Below are 25,555 nucleotides of genomic sequence, written 5' to 3' on the forward strand. Positions count from 1 at the left end.
GTGCAAGTATTATCTGAAGAGCAAGTGGCTTTACAAACAAATACTGCCTAACAATCCCTTCCTCCCAAACACACACATCTAGCCCACAGACATGATGGGATCTACAACAGGATTAGAGATCGTACCCCCGGCTTCACACCCAGCCCCTTTGTGCAGCTGAGCTCGGCCCTGAAGTGGTGTGGGGAAAACCCTAGAGCTGAACGTCAGGCACGGACGGAGACATACACACACACACACACACGCACACACACAGAGACACACACACACAGCAGAGTGGCCACAGACGCTGCAAGGCTTTCCTCCTTGCACCTTCCTTTCTTCAACTCTCGAGACTCCTCATGTGTCCTGCCTCACTGGGGCACAGGGAGCAAGAACAAAGAGTCTAGGAAGAGAGGTAAGGGCAAAATAGGACCCAGAGGAGACAGTAATTGGGAGATGACTGAGAAAACCAAATCAAAGCAGCTTTATTGCCCGTTACGTACATCAGTGCTTCAAATGCAAAGTTCAACCATGAAAAGTGCAGCCAAAGAAGGCAGCCCTGAGACATGTAGGGGCTGAGGAGAAGGGCCTCCAACCCTTGAGGAGCAGTGCTAGAAAAGTCTTTTGTTAATACGGCTCCTATTCCAGAACTGGGCTGATGATCACAGAATGAATGGTCGAGGGCCAGGTGCCAGGGGCCCGACAGTTCAAGTCAGGACCATTCCTTGCAGGCAGTGGTCCCTCTCCTCCTGTTTCCCAGCCTAGGACAGCTCCCAGCAAAAGGCAGTGCACCTCTTCTATTTTCCGCCTAGCCGAGCCCACCCTTATAATACTGGCAGATGAATAGGTCCTTGTAAAAAGGGCCAAAGTTCCTCCTTTTGGTTCTGCTCAGCACCCACCCCTCATGTCCATGACTTGTTCAAAAGATGAACAACAGTCAACTCTACCCCAGCCTCCAGGGCTCAGAGAAAAAAGGACCTGGAAATATGAAGTCAGAGGCAAGGAGAAGGTAATGTCAGGCTCATCACCCACGGAAGGGGAAAAACAAAAGCCCCACAAGCTGGGTACAGCAGAGGTAGACTTGGAGGTAATGATCCTGCTCACCCCCTCAGAAGCCACTTAATCAGAATATCCCTGGGGGAGAAGATGCCCTGCTCTGGGTCCTGTCAGAGTACAGTATCAGGGAAAGTGAAGAACCAGCTCTCTGCTCTGCCTCAGAGGCTGAGAGAGCCTTGGGTGGATTCTAGAAGGCCAGGCATAAAGGCGTGGAAAGCAGGCACTCTGCTAGTTCACAGGCAAGCCCACAGCATCATATCCCTGGCAGCAAGGGAAGAGCGTGGGGAAAAACAAACAGAATCTATTCCGAAATTCCCCCTTTTCTGCAGGGAGGAGTAAAGTAACAGCAGAAGTAGCCTCCTGGCAAAAGAGGCTACCTGGTTTACATGTGCAGCTTATGAGCAATGGTGAGGACAGCCTTCAGGACAAGCATGAAGCTGGAGACCTCGCTGAAGCTGCTGCAGCCCACCACCTGGGCATGCACCGCAAGGCCCTGCTCAAAGTCTCCTGCGTCCACACATCGGGCAACCTCATGGAGCCCAGCCAGGACATGAGGTGAGAGCTGTGGAGGGACGGATGCTTAGGTCAGGGAGCCCAACCCAGACCCTACCCTGGGAGCATGGAAGGGTAAGAGAGGATTTAAGTTCTGGAGCCCAGGCCGGGCAAGATGTCTATGTATGTATTTTGTGGGAAACCCAGGTCAGTGAGACCTATGAGAGAGGATACTGGCGTCCCTTTGGCCACAGGTGATGGTGGGGGGCAGAGGGGCACCACTAAGTGTACTTACTGTGCCCTGGCAGAGCTTAGCATATAGACATTCTAGACGTTGGGCTGCCTTATCCAGCTTCCGTTTTGTCTTCTGCAGGGAGAGAAATGGATTCTGAGTCCAGCCCCTAAGACTGACACTACACAGGACTCTAGAGAAGCATAGTATGTCAGAGCTGGAACGACTTAACACTACTGCTTTCATTTCACAGGAGAGGAAATGGGGGCCCAAAGAGGGTAAGTGACTTGCTTAAGCTGACACAGCCAGTGCATGAACAGCAGGTCTCCTTACTCCTAGTTTCAACCTCCCTCCAGTGCCCCATGCTGCTTTTCCATGAGTTAAGCCTCAATGCCGCTGGGCCCTGCTACCTAGGTGCTAGACTCAGACCAGCCGAGCCCCGCAACCCCTTGCCCCACACAGATATCAAATAAGTACAAGACACAGACAGTGGGTCCGCGAACCATGAGAAAAGAGTCACACAAGGAACTGATCTACAGCTCAGGGATCCTGGGAGCAAGCTAGTAGTGTGAGGAAGACATCGTGGGGAAGGCTCAGACTTACCATATCAGTGGCAAACAGGGAGCAGCGTTGCAGAAGCTTCTCAAAGCTGGTCTTCAGGGACTGATGCTCTGGAGACAGCTCTTTCCCTTCCACCTTCCCAGGGGGCCGCTGCTGAAGTTGCTGAGGGAGGAGCAGGGAGACAGGGCAGACTGGCAAGCTGTCCTTCTCACAGAATCCCTACAGACTAGTACTCAGTGACTCAGTGTCACACGCCCCCACTAGAGCACAGCAAAGCTGGGGAAAGGGGCGCGTCCTCTTCTCTGCAGTAAGGACATTTGGTACCTGTCCACACCAGTTCCCCAGTGCAGAATCGGCCTCCCTGCTGAGGAATGAGGCCCATCCACCCATGCTCCCTGCTTTTCTATACCCAAGGAGAGCTGGACAGTTTCCAAGAGGAAGGGAACGCACTATTCCTCTCACCTGCAGGCTGAATTCTCCTGGAGCTCCTGGGGGAGCATGGCCCACACCAAGGACAGAAGGCTGTGAGGAAAGGACCCCTCGTGGCTCAGGGGTGAGGCTCATAACTGGAGCAGTAATCGGTGCCGGGTGCATAAATGTCTCTGGCAACTAGAGCCAGAGAAAGAAAGGCATATGAGTCTAAACTGAGAGACTTCCTAAGCCCTGCTCTGAGAGAGTAACAGAAGGGGCGCCTGGGTGGCTCAGTCAGTTAAGCATCTGCCTTCGGCTCAGGTCATGATCCCAGAGTGCTGGGATCGAGCCCCACATCAGGCTCCCTGCTCTGCGGGAAGCCTGCTCCTCCCTCTCCGACTCCCCCTGCTTGTGTTGCCTCTCTCGCTATCTCTCTCTCTGTGTCAAATAAATAAATAAATCTTAAAGAAAAGAGAGAGCAACAGAAGTCCTGAGTGATCAAGGGAACAGAGTAGTGAGTAGGGAGCCAGGAGATAGGGAGACTGATACATGTATGCAAGAAGGAAAGAGAAGATGGCTGAGGGGAGAAGAATGAGTGGGGAAAAAGACAAGACAGTCTGTGTGCCTGACAAAGGGACAGGCTGAATTCTGGAAGAAACTAGAAGGTGGGTCATTGGTGAATGTATGAGGGGTAGGTGGCAAGAAATGAACTGACCTTTTTCCTCTGGAGGTCTACCCTGGGCACTGGGGCATTTTTCAAGGAATCTTGAGGTCCTGCGTAGCACAAAGATAGAGGTATTTAGGGGCACAGTCAGGAACACTGGAAATTTTCAGTCTGAAGGCCAGCAAAATTATTTTAGTTGGAGTCAATCACACCTCCCTCTGCAGACCAGCCATGTGCTCAGTTGACATTCTCCAGCCCACCGGCCCCCAATTCATTGGTGTGAGGAAAGACTCCTAAGGTGATAGTGGAAGGGGGAAGAGAAGGAGGCAATGACCCAGAAGACGGAAGCTGTGGAAAGAAGACTGACCTGGGTGAGCAGTCGAGGGGCCAGTGGTTGGGAGTGCACTACAGCATGTAGCACCTGGCCCTCCTGGAGGGTGTGTCGCAGAGAAATTGACAGGAGGGGCTAGGGACCGGAAGCTTGTAGGGCTGACCCCTGGTAGTCTCACAGTAAGTGGAGGGAACAGTCGAGTAGTCTCGGCCAGGGAGGTAGAGCCAGGCTGTATGACATCTGGGGGTACCATGGGTGGAGGTGGACCAGGAAGAGGCCATGTTCCAGGGAACCCCATGGGGTTAGGAACTTGGGCTTTTTGCCCTCTTAACAGCAGTGGCTCAAATAAAGCTGAAAAGGAACAGAAACAGGCCATTTGCCATCAAACTTCAATTTGGGAGAGACTCAGAGCATATCAGGGAAGAATAAGGCAGCAATAAAACAAACAAACAAACAAACAACAAACCTAATAATGATAATGAAAGATTAGTGTATGTGTATGGAGATCTACCATTCACAAAATACTTTTAACTATTCCTCATTTGACCCTAAAAACAATCCTGTGGGGTTGAAATGACCAATATAATAGCTATTCTCACTTTTCAAAAGAAACAGTGGCTAAGTTTGTTGCCCATAGATACAAAGCCAGTAAGTGATAGTACTGGGGATTCAGACTTCAAATTCTAAGCTCCTCTCGCTACATAGTAGACATAATGCCTTCCATATCTATGCTGGCCATGCCAACTGTTTTCCTCTGTGCTCTGCCCAGACAAATACTGACTCACTCACTCACTCACTTACCAGGCCTTACACCAGGGCCCAAAGGCAAAGGCTGGGCCGCCTGGGGCTTAGGTACCCTGTAATCATTTATATTCTGTGTTTGGAAGCTTTGATAAGGGCCAGGATGGGAAGGTATCAAGGGTGTCACCAGTGATGACTGAGGTGTGAAAATCCTTGGCCTTGGAGATGGAGTTGGAACCTGTGAAGAGAAAAAAGCGTCAGCACTTGGAAAGGAAAAGAAAGGTAAGTAATTGAAAATAGAAGAACAATAAAGAATATAAAACAAAAAGCTAGCTCTTAAAATGAAAATCAACAGAACTGATAAGTTTCTATAAAAAGTGACAAAGAGGGGCACCTGGGTGGCTCAGTCTGTTAAGCACCTGCCTTGGGCTCAGGTCATGATCCTGGAGTCCCACGATCCCTGCATCAGGCTCCCTGCTCAGCGGGGAGTCTGCTCCTCCTTCTTCCTCTGCCCCTCCCCCTGCTCGTGCTCTTTCTCTCTCTCTCCCCCTCACTCTCTCTCTCTCAAATAAACAAAATCTTAAAAAAGAAAGAACAAAGTGGGAGGAATTATTCTTCCTCATGTCAAGACTTACTATATAGAGGTAGTATTCAAGACAGAGTGGTATTGTCAGAGGGAAAGACACACAGATCAACAGAATAGAACAGAGATCGAAAAATAAATCCATAAAAATATGCCCAGTTAGTTTTTGACAAAGGAGCAAAATCAGTTCAATGGAGGAGAGACAGCCTTTTCTCTCTTTAATTTTTAAGAATTTATTTATTTATTGTCAGAGAGAGAGAGCGCACAAGTAGGCAGAGCAGCAGGCAGAGGGAGAGGGAGAAGCAGGCACCCCACTGAGCAAGGAGCCCGATGTGGGGCTCAATTCCAGGACCCTGGGATCATGACCTGAGCTGAAGGCAGATGCTTAACCGACTGAGCCACCCAGGCATCCCGAGACAGCCTTTTCAATAAATGATTACGGATATCCATTGGCAAAAAAAAAAAAAAAGAAGCTTGACCTAAACTTCACACCATATGCAAAAATGAACTCAAAATAGAACACAGACTTAACTGTAAAACATAAAACTATAAAACTTTTAGAAAGAACACAGGAAAACTTTAGGAGACTGTGGACTGGCAAAGACATAAAAGCCATGATCCATAGAAAGAAAACTATAAATTGGACCTTATAAAATTAAAAATTTTTGCTTTGTGAGGGACCCTGTTTAAAAGGTGAGAAGACAAATTCTTACATAGTTATACACACACACACTAGTGAGATCTGAATCTATGGATTATACTAATATCAGTTTCTTGGTTTTGACATTGTACTATGGTTGTGTGGGACACTGGCATGAAGTGGGGAGTGGGGATGTGATGCATGAGACTTCTCAGTACATTTCTTTGCAACTCCCTGTGAATCTATAATTATTTCAAAATAGAAAGGAGAGAGGGAGAGACGGAGAGATAGAAAGAGAGAGGGGGTGGGAGAAGGAAGAGGAGGGAGGGGAAAGAAGGAGGAAAGAAGAAAGAAAATTAAGACGAGAACTGAAGCTGGGACAGGATGAATCATCAGAGCTTCCGCCTGGTACCTCTACTTACCATCTCGCTGGATTTTGTTCCCCAGTCCCTCCAGCAGGATCCTGGTATCATAAGTTAATAGCACCCTAACCATCTGGGTACTGGTTAGTGCCTGGGGGTCAGTTCCCCCACTTCACAGACTCCTCTAAACCATCACCAATTTCGGTCAATTCTACCTATTATCTTAAATCCAATCTCATTCTCCAGCTTTAGGTCCGTCATTTCATGTCCTCATCATCTCTTGCGATTGCCTCTTAAATGCCTCCAGCCTTGCCCTTCCTAAGTACATAGCTAGTCATTCCCCTGCATAAGACCATTCAATTTCAGGGTCAAGTCTAAGGTCTTTAGCACAGAATTCCAGGTCCCTCCTGCTCTATCTCCTACCTGTTACTCCAGCTTCATCTAACCTCACTCCCCTACAACAAACACCTGTTTTGCAGCCCCATTAAAATATTAGTAGTTCCTTAAGTGGGCTTTGCTTACTCTCCCTTCAATGCTTTTGTACATGCTGTTCCCACTGCTTGAAATAGCATTTACCTACTCCTTCCCTTGCCTAAATAACTTTTAATCTTCAATACTCAGATCAAACATCATACTCATTCTAAAACATTCCCTAAACTTCTCCCCCTCCTCAAAAGACTAAGTTGCTTTTTTCTGTGTGATCCCATGTCACCTTATCATACCCTAATCATGGCGTTGATGAATTTTAGTGTACTTATTTTTTTACATATCTATCTTTCTACTAGACTATGAGCTAATTAAGGGCATGAATCATGGTTTGTCCACATTTCTGTTCTAAGAGCCTAGCAGTTGTTTGACAAGCAGTTATTAGAAAAATAACTGCATCTATGCTCTACAAAGTTGAGAATTTTTATCATTTTTTTTCACTAATATATTCCAAGTGTCTAGAACCATGCTTGGTACCTGGTAGACATTTAATAAGTATTTTTGAATGAATGAGCAAATGAATGAACAAACCAAACCAGGTCTTACCTGGTGAGAAGGCCGGAATTCCAATCTGTAAGATGTTTTAGAGTGGGGGGTAGCTCCCACAACAACCCGTGGGAAGGGGAAAGGAGGACACTGTTGGCCCAAGACACCAGAACCTTGGGCATGAAAAAGTCGATCTCTCAGCTGCTGAACTGGTGGCTACAAAAGTTACAATAGTGAAGAACTGTGTTAATTAAAACAAGTAAACATCCTTTCTTATAAGCCTGGCCCCATATAGCCTTCAAACTTCAGTTGGCCCTCTACACTTCAGCCACCTTAGATGACTCAAAGGTCCCTAATCCCTGCCAAGCCTCCCTCCCTACTGTTCCTTCTGCCTAGAATGCTCTACATCTGCCGGGAAGCTGCTTCTTTTCGAAGGTCCAGCTCAACTGGTTTAACCACTGGAAAGCCTTCCTTGACTGCTCTGGGCAAAACCAGCCCCTTTCCTGGAGTCCCACAGTGCCTAGTATAAGCTTCGGTTATAACACTGTAAGTTACTGACATCTGATTTCCCCCAAGGGACTGTGAGCTTCCTAAGGGACTAGATCTCATTTATTCTAGAATTCCAGCATTTGCATAGTGCCTAGAACATGTCAGTGCTCAGCCAATGTTAGATGACTGAAATGGTTTGCTCTTTGTACGTGGTCCCACTCACCTGAGTACAGTCACTGGGTAGGTAGCCCATGGCAGTGGCCAGGCTGCCCTGGGCTGCCAGGAGGCTGGCATACTGAGTGACCCTGCAGGTTGTGGCAGGGCCTGAGCTCACCCCGTCAGGACCCCGCAGTAGCTCCAAGCTCCTGTTAAGGACCATCACCTTCTCCATCAGGTCCTATAGGAACAGGGATAAAGGCAGTCAGGTCTCTTCAAAGCACATCCTGCTCCCTAAGACCAGGCAGTTCACCCAGGGACTTCCCACTATGGGTATGAGGGTACCTGGCCATGGCCAGGTATAGGCAGCAAGTGATGATATGTAAGAGATGTAATAGTTAGAGAAGAGCCTCTTGGCCTCACCTCCCAAGCTATTAGCATTTGCTTCAACTGGGTCCATCTGGGTCTTAGACTCTCATACATCTCTGCCTCTTTTTTTTGCTTTCTTTACCCTTTCCTCTGCTAGTACATCATCAATTTCAGGGTCTGTTATACTATCGTTTCATCTGTGACTTTGTCTTCCTATGAGTCTTCTCTAGTTACCTGTAGAGTGTCTGGTAAAATTTAAATCCACAGAATTTTTCATAGCAGCTAATAGGAGGCCCAGGCTCACAATTATTCAAATAGAGAATAAGCTTGTATAACCAAACCTAAAGTGGGAAAAAATTATGAAGGTTAATACCTAAGCAGCTGTTGCACAGTCTCCCCTGACTGGGAAGGAGAGAGGAAGGTGCTAGCTCATCCCTGGGAAAAGGTCCCAGACATTGAAGGCCCTTTTCTACTCCCTAATATACTGGTCCCAGCCTGGGTACCCAGAAGACTCGCCTCTGATGTCCCTGCACATCCCTATCAATAGCCTCTCCTAAGAGCCTGGTATGGAGTGACCAGTGCCCTACAGAGAAGGAGTACCTGTAGAGCCAGGGGGGATGAAGCCTGGTGGCATTTTGCCCAACACTCCACCAGCTGCTCCACACTGCCTGAGCACACATAACAGAGTCTGGCTTCGGAGATTAGTGCTCTGCCACCCTCCTGCTCCATGCGAGTACCCAGCATGTCTGCAGAGAGAAGGAAAATTCTTTAATGGCATAGCTTTCCTATGCTTCTTCTCATCCTCCTGTTTGAAAATAGGTGGAGGATCATGAGCTGGGACAAGTAACCACAGTGGCTTTGGACAGTAATGAGGCCAATTTTGCACTACAGTGAAGGGCGGAGCTCTTGCATCAATATGTAACGAGAAAAAGTAAAACAGGACAATACTGATCCCTACTACAGTCCTTGCCTCCCAGCTGAACCAGACCTTGGCCTTGACAACACGGCCTGGCCTCCCAGAGCTCAGGCTGCTCCTCTGCCTCCTCCCTCACCGTGTCTGTTAACTCCATGCTAGAGTCACACCACTCCATCCTGAAACCCAGGGCTACCTACCACAGAGCTCAGGGAATTTCTCTGGCCCAGAGTATGTCAGTAGCAAGGCCAGTGCCTCTTTCCAGTTCTGCAGGCTACAGGCAGAAACCATATCCTCCCAATTCTTCCGTACAACACAGGCTAGCAGCTATAATGGGCAGAGATGGAAGGAGGTCATTAGCCATCCATCCAACACAGGCCATCAGAGTCACACACAGGGACGTGCTAAGAAAAACCATTGGTGAACAGGCTTCCTATTAGACCACTGACTAGGGGTTGCGGGTGAGGTAGGGGTGGCTGGAGTGGGGAGAGGGAGAGCCTGGCAGATCTTCTAAACATCAAGGTGTAGGCATCCGCCTGACAAAGTCCCAGTAATCCCTTCCCTCCTCTCCTGCACAGTGGGCAGTTACCGAAGAGATTCTGGTTTTCTTCTTGGCCCAGTAGCACTCCTGTGTTTGCTTTAGCAGATCTGCGCCCCCAGCCTGGGCCAGGATGATGGCATCAGCAAAGCGCTCTTCTCTCAGACACAGCTCCACAGCAGGGCGTAGTTCTCCAAGCAGGAGAGCCTGGCTCAGGAGTCCATCAGTGTCTGCAGGCAGAGGCATCCCCTCCATGTGAGCCTCCCTCAGACCCTAGCTTCCCTACAGTGCCCATAGTACACCCCTTCTATCTCTGTATCACTCAGCCTCCCTTGCCCCAAACAAAACTCCCAAGTTTCATTCCTCAACAACAAAATGTAGTGGGCTGTCCCAGAGTGCCAGGTCCAGTGGTAACTCTCTAAGGACAGGGCTAAAGATGAGGGAGAGCCTCATATGGCAACATTAGAGGTATAGTGTGTGGTTGCTCAGCAAAAACAGAGTCACAGTCTTTTAAGTAGGAAAACAGTAGGAAAAAAATTTGCTAGAAGCCCTTCCACAGGAAAGATGTATCCATAAAAATCCAGAGAGAGCTCCAACCAGTAACAGAACCACTCAGCATTTGTGATGGTGGGAGGGAGGCAGGAGGCAGGGGACAAGAAGAAAATGTTCTCAAGCCCAAGAACTCTGAGCCCACCTACTCCCATATAGAGCATTTCTCTCCCTCAGGATCAGAGTACCTTCTGTGATGGGGATCTCCCATGGAGTCATATTCTGAGGGACCAGCTCATCAAAGAAGGATGAGGAGGCAGAGGCTTCCTCTGTGATGTGTTCGGAGGTCTGCACAAGAAAGGAAAGAGGTGGCTATTTTGGAAATGAACCTGAAAACAGACAGCTGGCTTAGTAGCTCTCTCTGGGAGCTCTACTATCTGGCCCTTAATGGGTAAAGCTAAAGAATAACCAGATAAGGTTTGGGAAGGGCTCTAGTCCATAGCTCCTCTCCCAGCCCCAAAGCTTATGCACTCTGTGTCTCACTGTGGTTCCAAGAAATAAGGAGTTTGAAGACTTCTACAGAAGCCAAGCACTTTATGAGAGCAAAGCAAACGTCTAGGAAGGGGCAGATGCCCTAAAGGCAGGTCTCCTGTGCTACCCCAGGTCTGGCTGTCTGGGCTCCAACCACACCTGGCTGCAGAAAGCCTGCTGTCTGTTACTGTGGAGATCATGTCCCTTGGCCTGAGGGCTGTCGCCCAGCCCCAAGTCACTCTTCAAACCCGTGGCCACCTGCAAGGAGAGACCTATGAGTACCCTCTTCCCAGCACAAAGTCAAACACCTATTATGCTTTCTTCCCATCTCCACACCACACCAACTGGACTCTCTAAGATCCTTGGGCTATTTACCTGGGGAAAAGCCTACATCCAGGAGGTAAAAGGTTTGTATACGCGTTAATGAAGCCCAGAAAGAGGTCACTGAGACGGTTTCCACTGACAGCATTCTCTTCTTCTCTGCTTCAAGTACGTGCCTCTGATGTGAAAGCAGCTTACCTTCTCCTGGAACTCATCTTTACTGTATCCTAATAGTTTTAGAAATTTCATTCTGGAGTCTTCCTCTAAGGTCACCTAATAAACCACAGAACACACAAGTCTCCATTAAATCAATGTGAATGACCCTCTCTTGCATAAGGCGAACATCCGTGCCAGTGAACCCTCTAATATAGTTCTTCATACTACCAGAAGTGCCCTACGGAGGCCAACACCATCTCTGCCCTTTTTCTCCCTGGATTTGATCCTGCTGGGCTAGAGGCGTGGTGTTAACAAAACCCTCTCCCACTTCTACATGAGAACTGGACCTTCTGTTGACTTACTAGATCTGTTAGCCTGGTTACCTGGTAAGAGTCAAACGTCACCTATGTTTCCAGGCAACATTGCTTGTGATGGATAAATTGTATCTGGACTGGAACTATACAAAACTTAAATAGCATCTGTGGACACCACGCTCCAGGCTTCCGATTGCAAGGACTCTTGTAACTGAACAGATCTCTTGTAGGGACTCTAGAAACATTTTTGAAGTGGGTACAAGAGACATTGGCTCTTGTGGGCATGAGGTTTCAAAACCAGGGCCACTGACACACCTGCCTTGTGTGCATCTCATCACCTTGTACCTGAGCTGTCTTTCAGGGAGGTGACAAGAACTCTGAACTGCTGCATGGGCTGCTGCAAGAACCCCCACAGAAGAGCGCCACCTCCGGCTGCCCTGCGAAGCCGTGGTTCCTGTCCCACATCCTTCTGAGGAGACTGATGCCAAGTGAACCTACAGAGTCTTGTGAGTCTAAAATATCTAGTTGAAGGGGCGCCTGGGTAGTTCAGTCTGTTAAGCGTCTGTCTTCGGCTCAGGTCATAATCCCAGGGTCCTCGGATCGGGACCCGCATCGGGCTCCCTGCTCAGCGGGGAGTCTGCTTCTCCCTCTCCCTCTGCCTGCCTGTCTGCCTACTTGTGATCTCTTTCTCTCTCTAAGAAATAAAATCTTTAAAAAAAAAAAACTACTTGAAAGCATAGTTCGTGGTAGAAGCTGCACAGATACAATAAACAAAGTCAGCTTAGGTGTGCCTGGGTGGCTCAGTCGGTTAAGCGTCTGCCTTCGGCTCAGGTCATGACCCCAGGGTCCTGGGACCGAGCCCCGCATCGGGCTCCCTGCTCAGCAGGGAGCCTGCTTCTCCCTCCCCCTCTACCTGCCTGCCTGTCTGCCTACTTGTGATCTCTCTCTCTCTGTCAAATAAATAAATAAAATCTTTAAAAAAAAAAAAAGAAAACAAAGTCAGCTTACCCACTCAGTGTCCCAGATACTGGGGGCCAAGCCTTCCTGAAGCCGTACCTTAATCTGGGTTAGCTGGCTGGGCCCTTCATTTGCCCTACCCAGAGCCATGAATTCTGACTACTATCTTTCTCACAGTCTCTCAGGGCTCCCTTCTTCTCCCATATTTGTCCTTTGGAAATGTTCAGCCACATTCAGCTTCAGAACCATCATAATGGACAGCTCTTGGGTCGGTTTTCAACCAGACTCCCTCCTATCCTTAAGTACTGCTGCCTCCTTTGTTCAGAAGAAAGGCTCAACTCCTGATGATGCCCTCTATTCTCTTTCCCATTCCATCATTCCTGGAGCAGTTGCCCGTATTCTGATTACAACAAAAGCATCATTTCTTATTCTTTTCTTCCCACACCTTTTTCTAGCTTCACTCTACAGTTGATGATCCTTCTCAAATCCTGTCTCCTTCCCAGATTCCTGGTGTCTACCATCACAAAGTTCTACTACGTGTGAAGCATAGACCCAAGCCCTTCTTAGATCCCCTGGGACAGCTCTGTCCTTTTTGCATTATTCACTATGATCCCAAAGCTTTGAATAATCCTCTCACCGCCTGTCCAGTCAGTTCTCTTTCCCCCTTTAGTTCTCTCCTCCCATCCACTCAATTCCTTTGACAGGTGGAACACTCCTCCTGATGTCATGCACAACTTAAAATTTCATTAGCACTGAACTTGGTCCATGCCTCCAGAGTAAACTGGGACTTAAGCCCTGAGTCCCACCACAATAACTTGCCTTGGGTTACCTGAAACAAACTCAAAGCCTTCTCATGATGATGCCCCCTTCCAGCCAATCCTCTTTCCTTCCTTTCCTTTCTCTTCTCTCTTCCCATCACGTCATCTGCCCTTTGGCATGGCATAAAAGCCTTCACCTTGGCCCTGGTAAAGTATCTAGGACATCAGCAATAGAAGCAAAAAAGGCAAATGTCACTTGTACCCCTCAGCTTCCTTAGCTGCCAAAGGTCTCTGAGACACTGGTAAAAGGTGAAGATTCTGTGTCCAGAGGGTGGTGTGGTGTAGGAAAAAGCCTGAGAGGTCAGGGCCTCTGTAATCTAGGTCACAATGTGGTTGTCCATCTCCCAGAGTTTCCGGCTTTGGGGAAACACACTTTGGAGCAGCCAGCCTCAGGCTTCCTACCTTCAGGAATTGCCAGAGCATCTTTTCACTTTGCAGTGATGTTTGTTCGATCTTGTTCTGACAATAATTCAGAAGATTTCCTGATTCCAGGGCCTCCCACAGCTCAGCTGACCGCCTCAGTAATTCAGATTCTGTGATGACTTGACTGATGAAGACTAGGCGGAGGCAAGGCTGTGGCACCTGATGGGCAGGGGTACTGGGGAGGCCAAAGGTAACCAGCTTCCCTCCAAACTGGTGAGGAAAAACAAGAAGGGTGAAGGTTGTATCTTCAAGCTAAAAATTGACACCAAGTCCACATCACAGGGAAGGCTATTTATTGGTCGACCCTAGGATAAGAAATCAAGAATAAGAACTCCTGGGGGTGGAATAGGATCAGGAAATGAGCAGAAAATGCACCCCTCTACCTGAACCACCTCTAAATTTTTAGCACCATCAGCATAAAACTCTAGCACATGGTGCTCACCTTCTGACCCGGGCTGGTAGCACCATTCTCCTAGTCACCTGGACTAAACGCCTTGGCGTCATCATGGTCTTTATACCCACCACAGCTACAGCCACGGAACAGCAGTCTTACCTCTTCTTAGGCAGTGCCTCTCACACAGAGCCCCCTGCCCCATCCCCAGTGCTAGCACGCCTAGGTTATTGGAAGAGGCGGCTGGCCTCTGAGTTTTCCTCCTCCAATCCAAGCCTTAGGCTACCACCCTGTACCTATGGCTGCTTAGCAGTGTGTTCTGGTTTCAAAGGCCACAAAAGAGAGCTTAAGCTCCTCCAAAGTCAGGGCTAGACTCTCTAGCCTCTCTCCCTGCTCATTTATGTGATCTCTCCACATCCCCAAAGTGCCAGTTCATTCTGCCTTCTGAGCCTTCAACCACCAAAACAGCCCCACCTGAGCGTCCTTCTCACACAATTAGGTACCCTACCTAAAGCATCTGTCACCAAGCAGAGCTTAGTAAAGTTCCTTGACTCTAGCAGGTCTCCACCGTGGCTGCACATTAACACAACCTGAGGACCTATCCAGAGTCATGAGGCTGCACTCTGGTCAATAAAGTCTGAATCTCTGGTGGTGGGACTAGACATCAGTATATTTGAAAGTTCTTCAGGTTGCAGCCATGGTCGACAACTACTGCTTACTTCCCAACCCTTCACTATTTCCTTTCCTGAGACCTCCTCCTTAATGAACTTTCCCAGTTGGAATTCTTCACTTGATTCCCACAGCACAAACCTACACTACAGATTAGTGCTAAACAAAACAAACTTAACTTTTGATTTGTTAATATTTGATAGTCTTACAAAGTGCTTATGTATATTCTTATTTGAGATTCATGTCAATTCACTAACATAAGCTGAGCAGGTACTACTATCCCTGTTTTACAGACAGTCGAACTGCCCAAGGTTACCCAGCTAATAAGTGACAGAGCTATGATAAGGATGCAGGCCTCAGGTGCCTGGGTGGCTCAGCTGGTTAAGTGTCCGACTTTTTGATTTCAGCTTAGGTCATGATCTCAGGATAATGGGATCGAGCTCCGTATCAAGCTGCTTGGCCGGAAGTCTGCTTGAGATTCTCTCTCTCTCTCTCTCCATCTGCCCCCTCCCCCCAGCTATGCACGGGCACTCTCTCTCTCTCAAATAAATAAATAAATCTTAAAAAAAAAATACAGGCCTCTCCAGACAGACCCATAAATACAAAGAAACTGGTGGGTGCCAGAGGGGAGAGGGGTGGGAGGATGGGCAAAATGGGTGAGGTGGAGTGGGAGGCACAGGCTTCTAGGTATGGGACGGGTAAGTCATAGGGATGAGAGGCACAGCAGAGGGAACACAGTCCATGACACAAGCATCGCGCTGTAGCTACACTTGTGGTGAGTACGGCATAACATACAGACTTGTCAGTCACTAAGCTGTACACCTGAAACTAAATGTAACATTGTGCATCAACTGTACTTCAATAAAAAAAGGCAGAAAATCAGAGCACCTGGGTGGCTCAGATGGTTAAGCATCCGCCTTCAGCTCAGGTCATGATCTCCAGGTCCTGGGGTCGAGCCCCGCGTTGGGCTCCCAGCTCAGTGGGAAGTCTGCTTCTCCCTCTCCCTCTGCCTCTCCCCCTGCTTGTGTGCTCTCTCTCTATTGAATAAATAAAATCTTTATTTAAAAAAAGGCATAAAATAAGTATTGGGGCTGATGTAGAGAAAATGAAACTCTTAGGCATTGCTGTTGGAAATATTGTGAACCTGCTGTGGAAAATGGTATGGTGATTCCTCAAAAAATTAAAACACAGAATTACCTCCTGAAACAAACAAACAAACAAGAGGAATGTACTTCTCTTAACATCAGAATTCTTCACCTCACTGCCTCCTATGTTAGCTTTACCTCCACAATAAAACTGGAGGCTGTGAACACAAGAACCACTTATTTGATACATCTGTTTTCAATTCAAACCTAGTATTTAAAGCACTGGATTAAGTGCTTTAGGACCCTGCCACTCCTCAGACCAGCCGCAAGGGCACCACCTGGGAACTTGGTGGAAAATCAGAATCTTGGGCCCTACCCTAGACTGAATGAACCAGAATCTGAATTTTCATAAGATTCCCCAGGTGATCTGTATGTGCATTAAAGTTTGAGAAGCACTTGCTTTAGGGATAAAAATGAACAAAATGTGGTCCCTATCTTCAAGGAGTCTATTACTTAGTAGGGTCTCCACACATGTATTTAAGTAACCTTAGTACAGTTAGAATGCATCATTACAGGAGTAGAAATCCTGGAAGTGAAGTTTGACAAGGGTTTAAAGACAGGCATTGCGGAGGGGGTGGTACTTAAGCAAGGGACCATAAAAGACTATAGTAGGATTCAGTGGCTCAGGAGAGAAGTGAAGGGCAGGGTACATGCAGAAGCAGCAAAGTTGAGGAGTTATTTGTGGAACAGAAAGGAGTCATATGTAACTGGAACCTAGGGAACACATAAGAATAAGGTGAGGATAAAAACTGGAAAGGTAAGTCCATAAGGGAATGGGAGTCAAAGGTTTTGGGCAGAGGAGTGACAGGATGGAATTTATGTATTTTTTTTCTTTCCTGCTTTGTATTTCTAACCCTTACTACCCTGGACTACCAGTCCAGACATGTAAGGGTTAGAGAAAAATCAGGTGGAATCTCAGGCAGTTCTCTATAACCAAGCAGCCTATAGCAACCAATACCTTTTAGACAGGACTGGCACGGTAAGCAAGGTGAAGGGGTAGAGGGAAAAGCAATAGTAACTCTGCTTGAGCCCTAAAATGGGCCTGATCTGAGACACAGGCAGTAGGAATAAATCTCCTACAGAACACAGCTACATGTTGGACATACAAGAGGCTTCACAGATACACATGCACAACCATGCACACACACCCCCACACACTATACTTACAGCAAATGAAACACCTGCTGGCCTTCTCATCCATTTGGGGGGTTTTTTTAGAGGAGGTATCAATGATGCTTGGGCCACTTGCTCTGGTACCTGCAGCAGTGGGAGAGGCTGGCCTTTGCCAAAGGAAGAAGAGATCTGAGGGTAAAAGCACACCTGTATCACCAACCTGAAGTGGTGCTGCATCTGTAAACTTTACTCAGGGAGAAATCCTTGAGATACCCAATCTGGCCCAGAAAGGCTGGACTCCCGTTTTCTAGGGAACTGGTAGTGAGGGTAGGACTCCCATGCAGTAGGCTCTTGGAAAACCTACTGCATCCAAGGTCTACAGTGGAGTGTAGACACAGAATGGATCTACAGGAGAAAAGGAGATAAGACAGTTCATACTTCCAAAATAATGGTCCCAGCATGGGATCCAATGTCCCTGAAATATCACAGGGAACATCCAAGAGCAAGAGTCAACATGAAGGCCTCTTCTGTACTGTGGCAGGAACGGACACCCTCCCAGGAAGATGGGCACTAGAGAAAAGGTGGAGCCCTCCCAACCCAGGGTCCTGGCTTCCCAGTCTTCAACAGTCCCCACTTCCTCCCAGGCCATTCGTCCTTTTCTCTCCCCCCATATAGAGACAGCATTCCCTCCAGCATTCTCCACCAAGCCTTTCAAACCTTGTCAGCCTGTCTCATCTGCTGGACTTCCCAGCTCCTACCCATCACGGAGTACAAACTGATCCAGCCGTCAAAGGAGGCAGCAGAGAACACTGGAGGGTCCCGAGGGCACCACTGCACATCAAAGCACCAGCTGCTCTGTGTGCATAGCTTATATACTACCTGTGAGGGAACCCAAGCATTAGAGAAACCCTGACTTAGGTAAGGTAACCCAGAACACACAGCTTATTTCCCTTCCCAACATGCCCACAGAATGGCCAGCCTACCTCATTGCTCCCCAGGTTCCAACACAAGATCTGGTTGTCCTTGGCACTACTGAGCAGAAGCTCAGCATCAGCCTGGCTCCACGACACTGACAAGATCCCCCTAAAAAGGAAAGAGCAACTAACATTTGTCGAATGCCTACTCTGAGTAGGGTACCTTAAATATCTTGCATAAATTTCATCCCTATAAAATGAGCAGTCTGATTTCATTTTACAAACGAGGAAAATGAGGCTTTGAAAAATTAAAGAACCTTCAGCAGTCATACAGCCAGAACCCCAGTCAAATCCCAGAGCCTGGGCACTACACACTGTATCACTCTGCCGCCCATGGGTCCCCACAGAATGGCCTGCTTCTTTTCCCTGACTGTAGAGTAGGGACTATGAACAGCATGAATCAGGCAGCACCCACCCCTCTGGGTGCTTTTTTTTTTTTAGCAGGAGGGTGGTGAGGACCCAACTCTTCAAAGTCCTCCAAGAAGGTATAGAGGCAATACAGCCCTTTAGTAAGAAAGAACAGCGTGGGATGCTTTTTCTGCTATGGGCCTAAGAGCTACAGCTTCAGGGGCAGGCCTGTTCAAAGGATAAACAGGAGCCTAGGTTCTCTTATTAAGGAGAAGTCTTGGAGGAAGCAACCTCACCACCTAAAGAAATGAACATTATCCTTAAATCAGAGCCTGGGGACTCTCCCAGGGGGACTAAACATTGGCTCCAAATATTTCTCATGACCCCATCTACACTCCCGTTTCTGGAAGTTAAATGGAATCTCAGGTCCTTTTCCATAACCTCAGGATCTCAAGGAACTCCTCTTTGTTGGGGTTAGAGCTAGGACCGGGAGACTGTATGTTCACTGGGAACGACTTTGAAGACATGGAAGATGTTTGGTAACTAAAGTGAGGCATTCACCGCCTCCTACCCAGGTCAGTTATGCCCCACCATCCACCAAGGATGTAGACACAGTTTGAGACATTACCTGCTGTGGCTCTCCAGCACCTTCAGGGGCGAGGAGGCAAAGCGCAAGTCCCACAGCTGAATCACTGGAAAACGATCATCTTCTGAACACAGCACCAACTGGGTGGCTATGTCTGGGTGCCAGGCCAGGCCTGAGCTGTGCATCTGTGGACAAAGCAGACCCCAATGGGTGATGTAACCTGACACTTCTGGTTATGAACCTTTTCTGCCCAGTTGGAATAGGACCTCTGAGGGCAGGTTTTGTGTCTCTTCTGTGATAAGTGATGACCATGAGTAAGTAAGGAACACTAGCAGCCTCTGGATCAGCTCTGTTTAGCTTCCCTAAGCATTCACTCTCAACAGGAAATCTGCTAAGAGGCTGAACCTGCAAGTGCAACAGCTGAAAGCAGACACCTGGCCTGGGGAAGAGCAGCTCCAAAGTCTAGGCATGAGAAAGAAGCCAGAGCCCGAGACTGTATTCTGCCTCCACAACGCACCCTGTTGCTATGATCGCTGACTTTGATGATAGGTTCATTCTTCCTGAGATCCCACACAACTGCCTTGCCACTGGGGTGAGCAGAAGATAGAATGTGTTGAACTTGCCGGTTCCAAGCCAGTGCCTTGATGTCTTCTGGAGGCTGCTGAGGCAGGAAGGGGGGGAAGGGGTAGAGGATAGAGGACAACTTGTCATCTCCTGGACCAAGAGCCATCTGCTGTTCCACTGCTCCCAACCCCCCCACAGAAAGCCCAAGAGTAGACATGGGGCTTCCCAAACCCAAACAGTGTCAGGGAGCTGGGAGTTGAATTTTCCAGAGGGGGTCCTTTAGGGGACTGGTGTAGAAGCTGAGAGAATGGCAGGCACACTTGGAATTTACCCCTATCCCAAGGTGCTCCTGAGAGGATGGAGTCAAGATTTAAAACAGCCCTCTTATCTATGACAAAGACAGAAGTAGAGGAGGAGGAAGGGAGGGAAACAAAGACATGTAAGACCCCTCAGAAAGAATGAGGCAGAAAGAAAAGCCATTGCTATCTTTAGGGCACAAGGTGCTATCAAATTTATACTTAACTTACCTCACGATACTGTAAGCACAAGACAGAGAAGAGCCGGGAAGCAAAGAAGATGGGCCCAGTTATAGACTGACAGGTAGGTGCACTCAGAGACAGACATACACAAGACCCCCAACTGCACGGGGGAGCCCGGTACAGAGGCAAAGCTACCCACCCCACAAAAAGGACAAGGGTCTATCTGCGCATCCCCTCTTGGCCCCACTCCACTGAACCCAGGGCCCTACTCTACTCTGCCTAAGCCCTACTATGATAAATAGTACTCACTCCTTTTCTCAGTGTCTTTTACTGCCTTTCTTCATCTTCCTTCCAGAAACCCTAGGACAGTTAATGACCACAAACCACCACACACACACACACACCCTCCCCTCCATCCCTGTTATGGGTTGGCTGGTAACATGTTAGTCTGTGGCACTTTATTTCCCTCCAGTGGTAAAGTTCAAACTCTCCTGTGCTCTGGGTGCCTCCAGAATTCAAGACTTTCCTGAGCAAATCAGCTGCACACTCTAATCAGCAGCCCTGGGAGACTCCTTACCTGTGACTTAGATCCTGGGGTCATTGGCACATTTAAGTTATTCAAATCCCAAATAAAGATTTCAGAATCACTGGCCCCCGAGGCCAGGAGGTTGCCCTGTATGAAGAAAAGGCCTTTGGAGACATACCATCCCAGGAAAAGTTAAGAACAGGAAAGGGGGAAAGAGACCCACATTTGGGGCCTCCAAAACCTCCCCCACAACAGTGCGGGAAGGGCTCAGAATTATAGACTGGAGGTCACAAGTGAATGCTTCCACTCAGATCTGTGGCTCCATGGCTTGGGCATGTTTGACCAAATGAAATGCAGTACCTGGAAAGGATTAAAGTCAAGGGCTCTGACAGCCCCTGTGTGCTTCTGTCTCTGGGCAATCACAGGGTCCTTCCCAGAAGACAGGATGTGGGTCACATTGTATAGAGTAAGCAGGCCATTGTCCCCGCCACCTGCAATGACCCCGGAGCCTTCCGGAAGCCCATCGCCAAAGCTCCCCCAGATCAGCTTGTAAAACCTACAAAGAGGAGGAACTGGCATCAGCACCAATGCAGAATCATGTCAGTAGGCAGAGAGGAGGCATTTCTGTCAGCCTCTGCCATTATGCAGGTATCCCCACCGAGATGGAATCTGCCTGTCTCCCTCACTTACCAGACACACAACACAGGTTTCCTTGCTTGGTCCTGCCCTTTCTCTGATAAAAAATTCCATCTTTGTTACACTAGGAAGGCAGGAGACCACTGCCTCAGAGTTGTGTGGCATATTTGTTTGTTTGTTTTAATTAACATTATTAGGGTTATATAGGCCCAGGGATACATATTTCAAATAGATTCGTTTACTTAATCTTCACAACTCAAATAACAGCAACTAACGCTTACTGGATACTTCCTATGTGCCAGGCACTGTTTTAAGTGCTTCACATGTTTCGCTGATTTAATATTAAATAACCCTATGAAGTATTAACTCCATTTTCAATTGAGGAAACTGAAGCACACAGAATTTATGAAACTTCTGTATGCACAGTAATTTTATCTCTATTTGACAGCTAGGAAGTGGAAGAATCAAGGTTTAAAGTCTGGCCCATTTATTTATTTTTATTTATTTTTGTAGAGAGAGTGAGAGCGGGGGAGGGACAGAGGGAGAATCTTAAGCAGACTCCACACTCAGCATGGAGCCCAACATAGGGCTTGATCTCATGACCCTGAGATCATGACCTGAGCCAAAATCAAGAGTCAGACGCTCAATCCACTGAACCACCCAGGTGCCCTGGCCCATCTTATTTTAGAGCCTGAGCTCTTAAACATCATAAAATAGTGTATTCTGTTTAGAGGAAGATCCAAATTCTTTTGTACCTGACTAGAAGCAGGTTCCCTACACCAACAATTGCTGTCCCCTCTTCCCTCTCAAGCTGGAAGTAAGAAAAGACCCAAGGACCTCTCCACCCTGTATCTCTTCCATGTGGCTAGCCCACTGGATCTGCTATATGGCTACAGTGGGCCAGCCCTACAAACATAGAAACGTAAAGAATAAACATACCTCTTGGGAAACACTTTAGGCTTTCTAATGATGCTTCTAACAAGACACTGCCAGTGTCTTGCACAAAAGAAAAAGATGGACCCTGCGCCCCTGCAGACAAAGATGGGTCCTCTGCAAAGCCCCTAGGGAAGGCATGTGAGATCCCCAAAGCCTCACAGGTAGTCTGTCCTTCATTTCACAGCTGCTTGCCAAGGGTATTTCCACAGCCCTTCAGAGAAGCCAGATTTCACATCAAATGATGTCATAAGATCCCTAACTGAAATGAAATGTTCCCACACCCTGGAAAGTTGGCCAGGAAACTGAGTGGGGTGACCGGGCAGGAACCTGTCTGGCCAGTCATTAGCTAAGCAACCACCTGTTAGAAGTAAAGAGCTGAGCACTGGTTGAGACCAGGTCAGCAACTGAGATAAAACAGCAGAGCTGACACAAACAGTGGCTCCAAAGTTACTGCCCAAACGGCTATGTGTTCTAAGGTTGCAATGATCCTAACAAGGCAGAAGAATGTACGTGACACTGGCTCAAGAGGCTGCCATGTCCCCCTGGGGCTAGACGTCAGTGTGGGCAGAGGGCAAGTCAACAGAGTAGCTAGAGAAGCCCGGAATCTGTCCCACAGGAACCAGAGGAGAGTATGGCCAGAGAAAAACTCACACAGGGATGGGAGAAGATGTTCCAGTAACCTCAGTATGGTCACAGCTTATGACATCCAGAGCGAAGACAAAGGCACCTGAAACCTCAAGGGGGAATCACTGAAGAGTTGGAAAATAAAGCCCTGTTAGTTTAGAGTGACCAAAATGCAGAGCACAGAGCGTGACAAAATGACTTTCTTTCTCTAAGCATGTAGAAAGTACGGTCCTCTGGTTAACCGTTTCACTAGTGAGGGTGAAGCAGGAGCCCACACAGGACAGGACAGAGCACCCCTGGGAGAGTGGGACCAGCTGCAGTAAGTTAAGCAAGGACCCGGACATGATCACTCAGTGGGCTCAAGGAGTGTCAATCATCTCTGCTCTGCAAATGGACAGGGAATAACACGTGTGTGTGTGTGTGTGTGTGTGTGTGTGTGTACATGCATGCATGTGCATGCAGAGAAAGAGCGCATAAGCATGTAGGCAAATGCAACAAAAAATTAACAACTGATAAATCTAAGGAAAGGTATATGGTTATTCATTGTACTATTCTACAACTTCTCTATGTTTGAATAGTTTAAAAATAAAAACTTAAGAAACAAGATGACCTTTGGCTTGAAAATACAACTTTCAGACATTAGAAGACAAGAGATTTAAGGATATGGTAGAGAGAGAGTTTGTATAGAAAAATGGGAACTTTCAAAACATGAGAATACCGGTGGAATTCTCTGAAGAGGTTCCCATGGAGATGGCAACAATGGGCACCATAGAGCATCAAGAATGATGGGTGGCACCTAAAGAAAATACAGATTCTTTACATACCTACCTAGACCTTGCAAAGCAGAATTTCCAGAGAGAGGCCCTCAGAATCCACATTTTTAACATGAGCCCCCAGGTGATTCTAACAAGCAACCAGGGTTGAGAACCCCTGGACTAAATACATCAGACTGATACCAGCCTAGACCAATAAGGGAAGATGTTGAAATTCACAAAGAGAGAACCAGCCCTAATGACCAGCTCATGGCTATGCTTCTGGCATAGAGAAAAAGACAAGGTTAAAGAGAATAAACTGAGGCCTGAGAGATCAGAGGATCATCCCAGCGAAGCTCAGCTGAGGCCAAGCTTTAGCTACTTTATAATTAGGAACGTGGGCTGTGTCAATTCTTGCTTCTGTAATTTAGGGACTTTTTTGTTTAGGACTTTGCTTTTATTTGCTTAGTTAGGTTCCTTTTTAAAAATCCCAACCTCATCTTAGTGAACTAAAGTGAAAACAAGCCAAACTAGCTGAGGGAATCCAAGTTTCCTAAAAGTCAGAGCAGTGAAGGCAGTGCTCCGAGCTGGAGAATGAAGACAGTGAAGTGGAGCAGTGGCTGTTTGAGGAAGTCCTTTCCTTATCCCTAGTAGGCACCAGGCTACTTATGCCTATATATCCCGAATTTACAGCAGAGAAAAACAGGGTGAGAGAAGTTAAATAATGTGCCCAAGAGGACATTAGATGGCAGTGCTGGGTTCTGAACACAGGTCTATCCAACAACAAAGCCTACGTTCTCTCCACTCTGTGATTTTTTTTTTTTTTAAGATTTTTATTTGAGGGCGCCTGGGTGGCTCAGTTGGTTAAGCAACTGCCTTCGGCTCAGGTCATGATCCCAGAGTCCCGGGATCGAGTCCCACATCGGGCTCCCTGCGCAGCAGGGAGTCTGCTTCTCCCTCTGACCCTCTTCCCTCTCGTGCTCTCTGTCTCTCATTCTCTCTCTCTCAAATAAATAAAATCTTTAAAAAAAAAAGATTTTTATTTGAGACAGACAGCGAGAGAGCACGAGCCATGGGGAGGGGCAGAGGGAGAGGGAGAAACAGACTCTGTGGGGCTCCACCCCAGGACCCAGAGATCATGACCTGAGCCTAAGGCAGCCGCTTAACCAACTGAGCCACCCAGGCACCCCTCTACTCTGTCATCTTGATGTCATCTCTAAAGAAGGCAAACCTTGGAAATGGGAAAACCGAGTACACAAAGTGATCTTTTTCTGCTTGCTATTCCATACACAGGCACCCAAAGAAGATCACAGTGCTCCCCAAGTAGCTAGAACTGCTATAAAGGTAATGAAAGGTAAATCACCTACTTTCTTCATGTTACTAGAGGACGGGTCATACAGAGGTTACAGAGACCACAAGGAGATCAGCGTAGACACAGGGTGGAGTACAGTACATCACACATTGGCCTCTGATCTCATTCAGCCACAGCAGCTAAGACCTCAGTTCACAAGTCAACACACATCATGTATATTCTCCCCAAAACATTTCTTCTTGCATGAGATTCATCTAACAAACCAAACATCGCCAGCTTCAGTGGGCATGCTAATCTGTATTGATTCTGATGCATCCAGTGCATTTATCTACTTACAGCCTGAGGCAGTCCCTTGTCCGCACCTATACCAGTGTTTCAGAGCTGTTCTCTTTTGGTCAGGTATTTCTAAATACATAACATTTCTCTGATGTATCATGGATTGAGGATAAGGGGGTCTTCAGGATTCAAATGTAGTTAAGCCATGGGTCTGGTGAAAAGGGCAGGCAAAGGAAGGGGAAAGATTTTGAAAAGTATATGTTTAGGTAATAATGAAGAAACACAAGGAAGGTTTCTTAAAAAAAAAAAAAAAAGGAGGGGCACATGAGTGGTTGTCGGTTAAGCGTTCAACTCTTGATTTGGCTCGGGTCATGATCTCAGGGTCCTGAGATTGAGCCCTGAATCAGGCTCTGCACTCAGCGGGGAGTCTGCTTTTCTCCTTCTCCCTCTCCCTCTGCCCATCTCTTTCCCTCTCTCTCTCTCTCTCTCTCTCTCTGATAAATAAATGAATAAGTCTTCAGGGGAAAAAAAGGAAAAAGGAAAGAGATTATGCTATAAAAAAGAAAGGGAAGGAAAGACTGAACATAAGACCTGAATCTAGAGCCCAGGAGGTTCTTAGCAGTCATCTTGCACAACATCCTCTTTAAACATAAGTGGGGAAACTGAAGACCACTGTCAGAATACCATTTGCACAGTCATGTACTGTTAGCCAAGGATGCAACTCAA

At 47.6% G+C, this 25,555-nt stretch overlaps 1 protein-coding gene across 6 annotated transcripts in view; it reads right to left on the reverse strand.

Annotated features, from left to right (window-relative positions):
- The window catches only part of SEC31B (SEC31 homolog B, COPII coat complex component), a 58,121-nt gene that overhangs the window by 27,283 nt on the left and 5,283 nt on the right, over positions 1–25,555 (reverse strand). The window contains exons 4-27 of one of the 6 annotated variants that reach the window (XM_027594236.2): positions 20,654–20,849; positions 20,345–20,440; positions 19,816–19,824; positions 19,242–19,382; positions 18,767–18,909; positions 17,800–17,899; positions 17,534–17,695; positions 16,871–17,005; positions 13,478–13,708; positions 11,029–11,103; positions 10,669–10,767; positions 10,227–10,326; positions 9,541–9,719; positions 9,152–9,278; positions 8,639–8,784; positions 7,737–7,910; positions 7,085–7,240; positions 4,528–4,705; positions 3,763–4,077; positions 3,447–3,505; positions 2,783–2,929; positions 2,363–2,482; positions 1,823–1,894; positions 447–1,597 (exon numbers count right to left, since the gene is read on the reverse strand). In XM_027594236.2, the coding sequence (XP_027450037.2) occupies positions 1,418–1,597; positions 1,823–1,894; positions 2,363–2,482; positions 2,783–2,929; positions 3,447–3,505; positions 3,763–4,077; positions 4,528–4,705; positions 7,085–7,240; positions 7,737–7,910; positions 8,639–8,784; positions 9,152–9,278; positions 9,541–9,719; positions 10,227–10,326; positions 10,669–10,767; positions 11,029–11,103; positions 13,478–13,708; positions 16,871–17,005; positions 17,534–17,695; positions 17,800–17,899; positions 18,767–18,909; positions 19,242–19,382; positions 19,816–19,824; positions 20,345–20,440; positions 20,654–20,849 (3,340 nt within the window). In that variant the 3' untranslated portion in view covers positions 447–1,417. Of the gene's footprint in view, positions 1–446; positions 1,598–1,822; positions 1,895–2,362; positions 2,483–2,782; positions 2,930–3,446; positions 3,506–3,762; positions 4,078–4,527; positions 4,706–7,084; positions 7,241–7,736; positions 7,911–8,638; positions 8,785–9,151; positions 9,279–9,540; positions 9,720–10,226; positions 10,327–10,668; positions 10,768–11,028; positions 11,104–13,477; positions 13,709–16,870; positions 17,006–17,533; positions 17,696–17,799; positions 17,900–18,766; positions 18,910–19,241; positions 19,386–19,815; positions 19,825–20,344; positions 20,441–20,653; positions 20,850–25,555 lie in introns of those variants that run through there. The other 5 variants (XM_027594230.2, XM_027594241.2, XM_027594220.2 and 2 more) reach the window with 5 other exon arrangements.

Source organism: Zalophus californianus, chromosome 15, assembly GCF_009762305.2.
Source record: "Zalophus californianus isolate mZalCal1 chromosome 15, mZalCal1.pri.v2, whole genome shotgun sequence".
NCBI classification, from domain to species: domain Eukaryota; kingdom Metazoa; phylum Chordata; class Mammalia; order Carnivora; family Otariidae; genus Zalophus; species Zalophus californianus.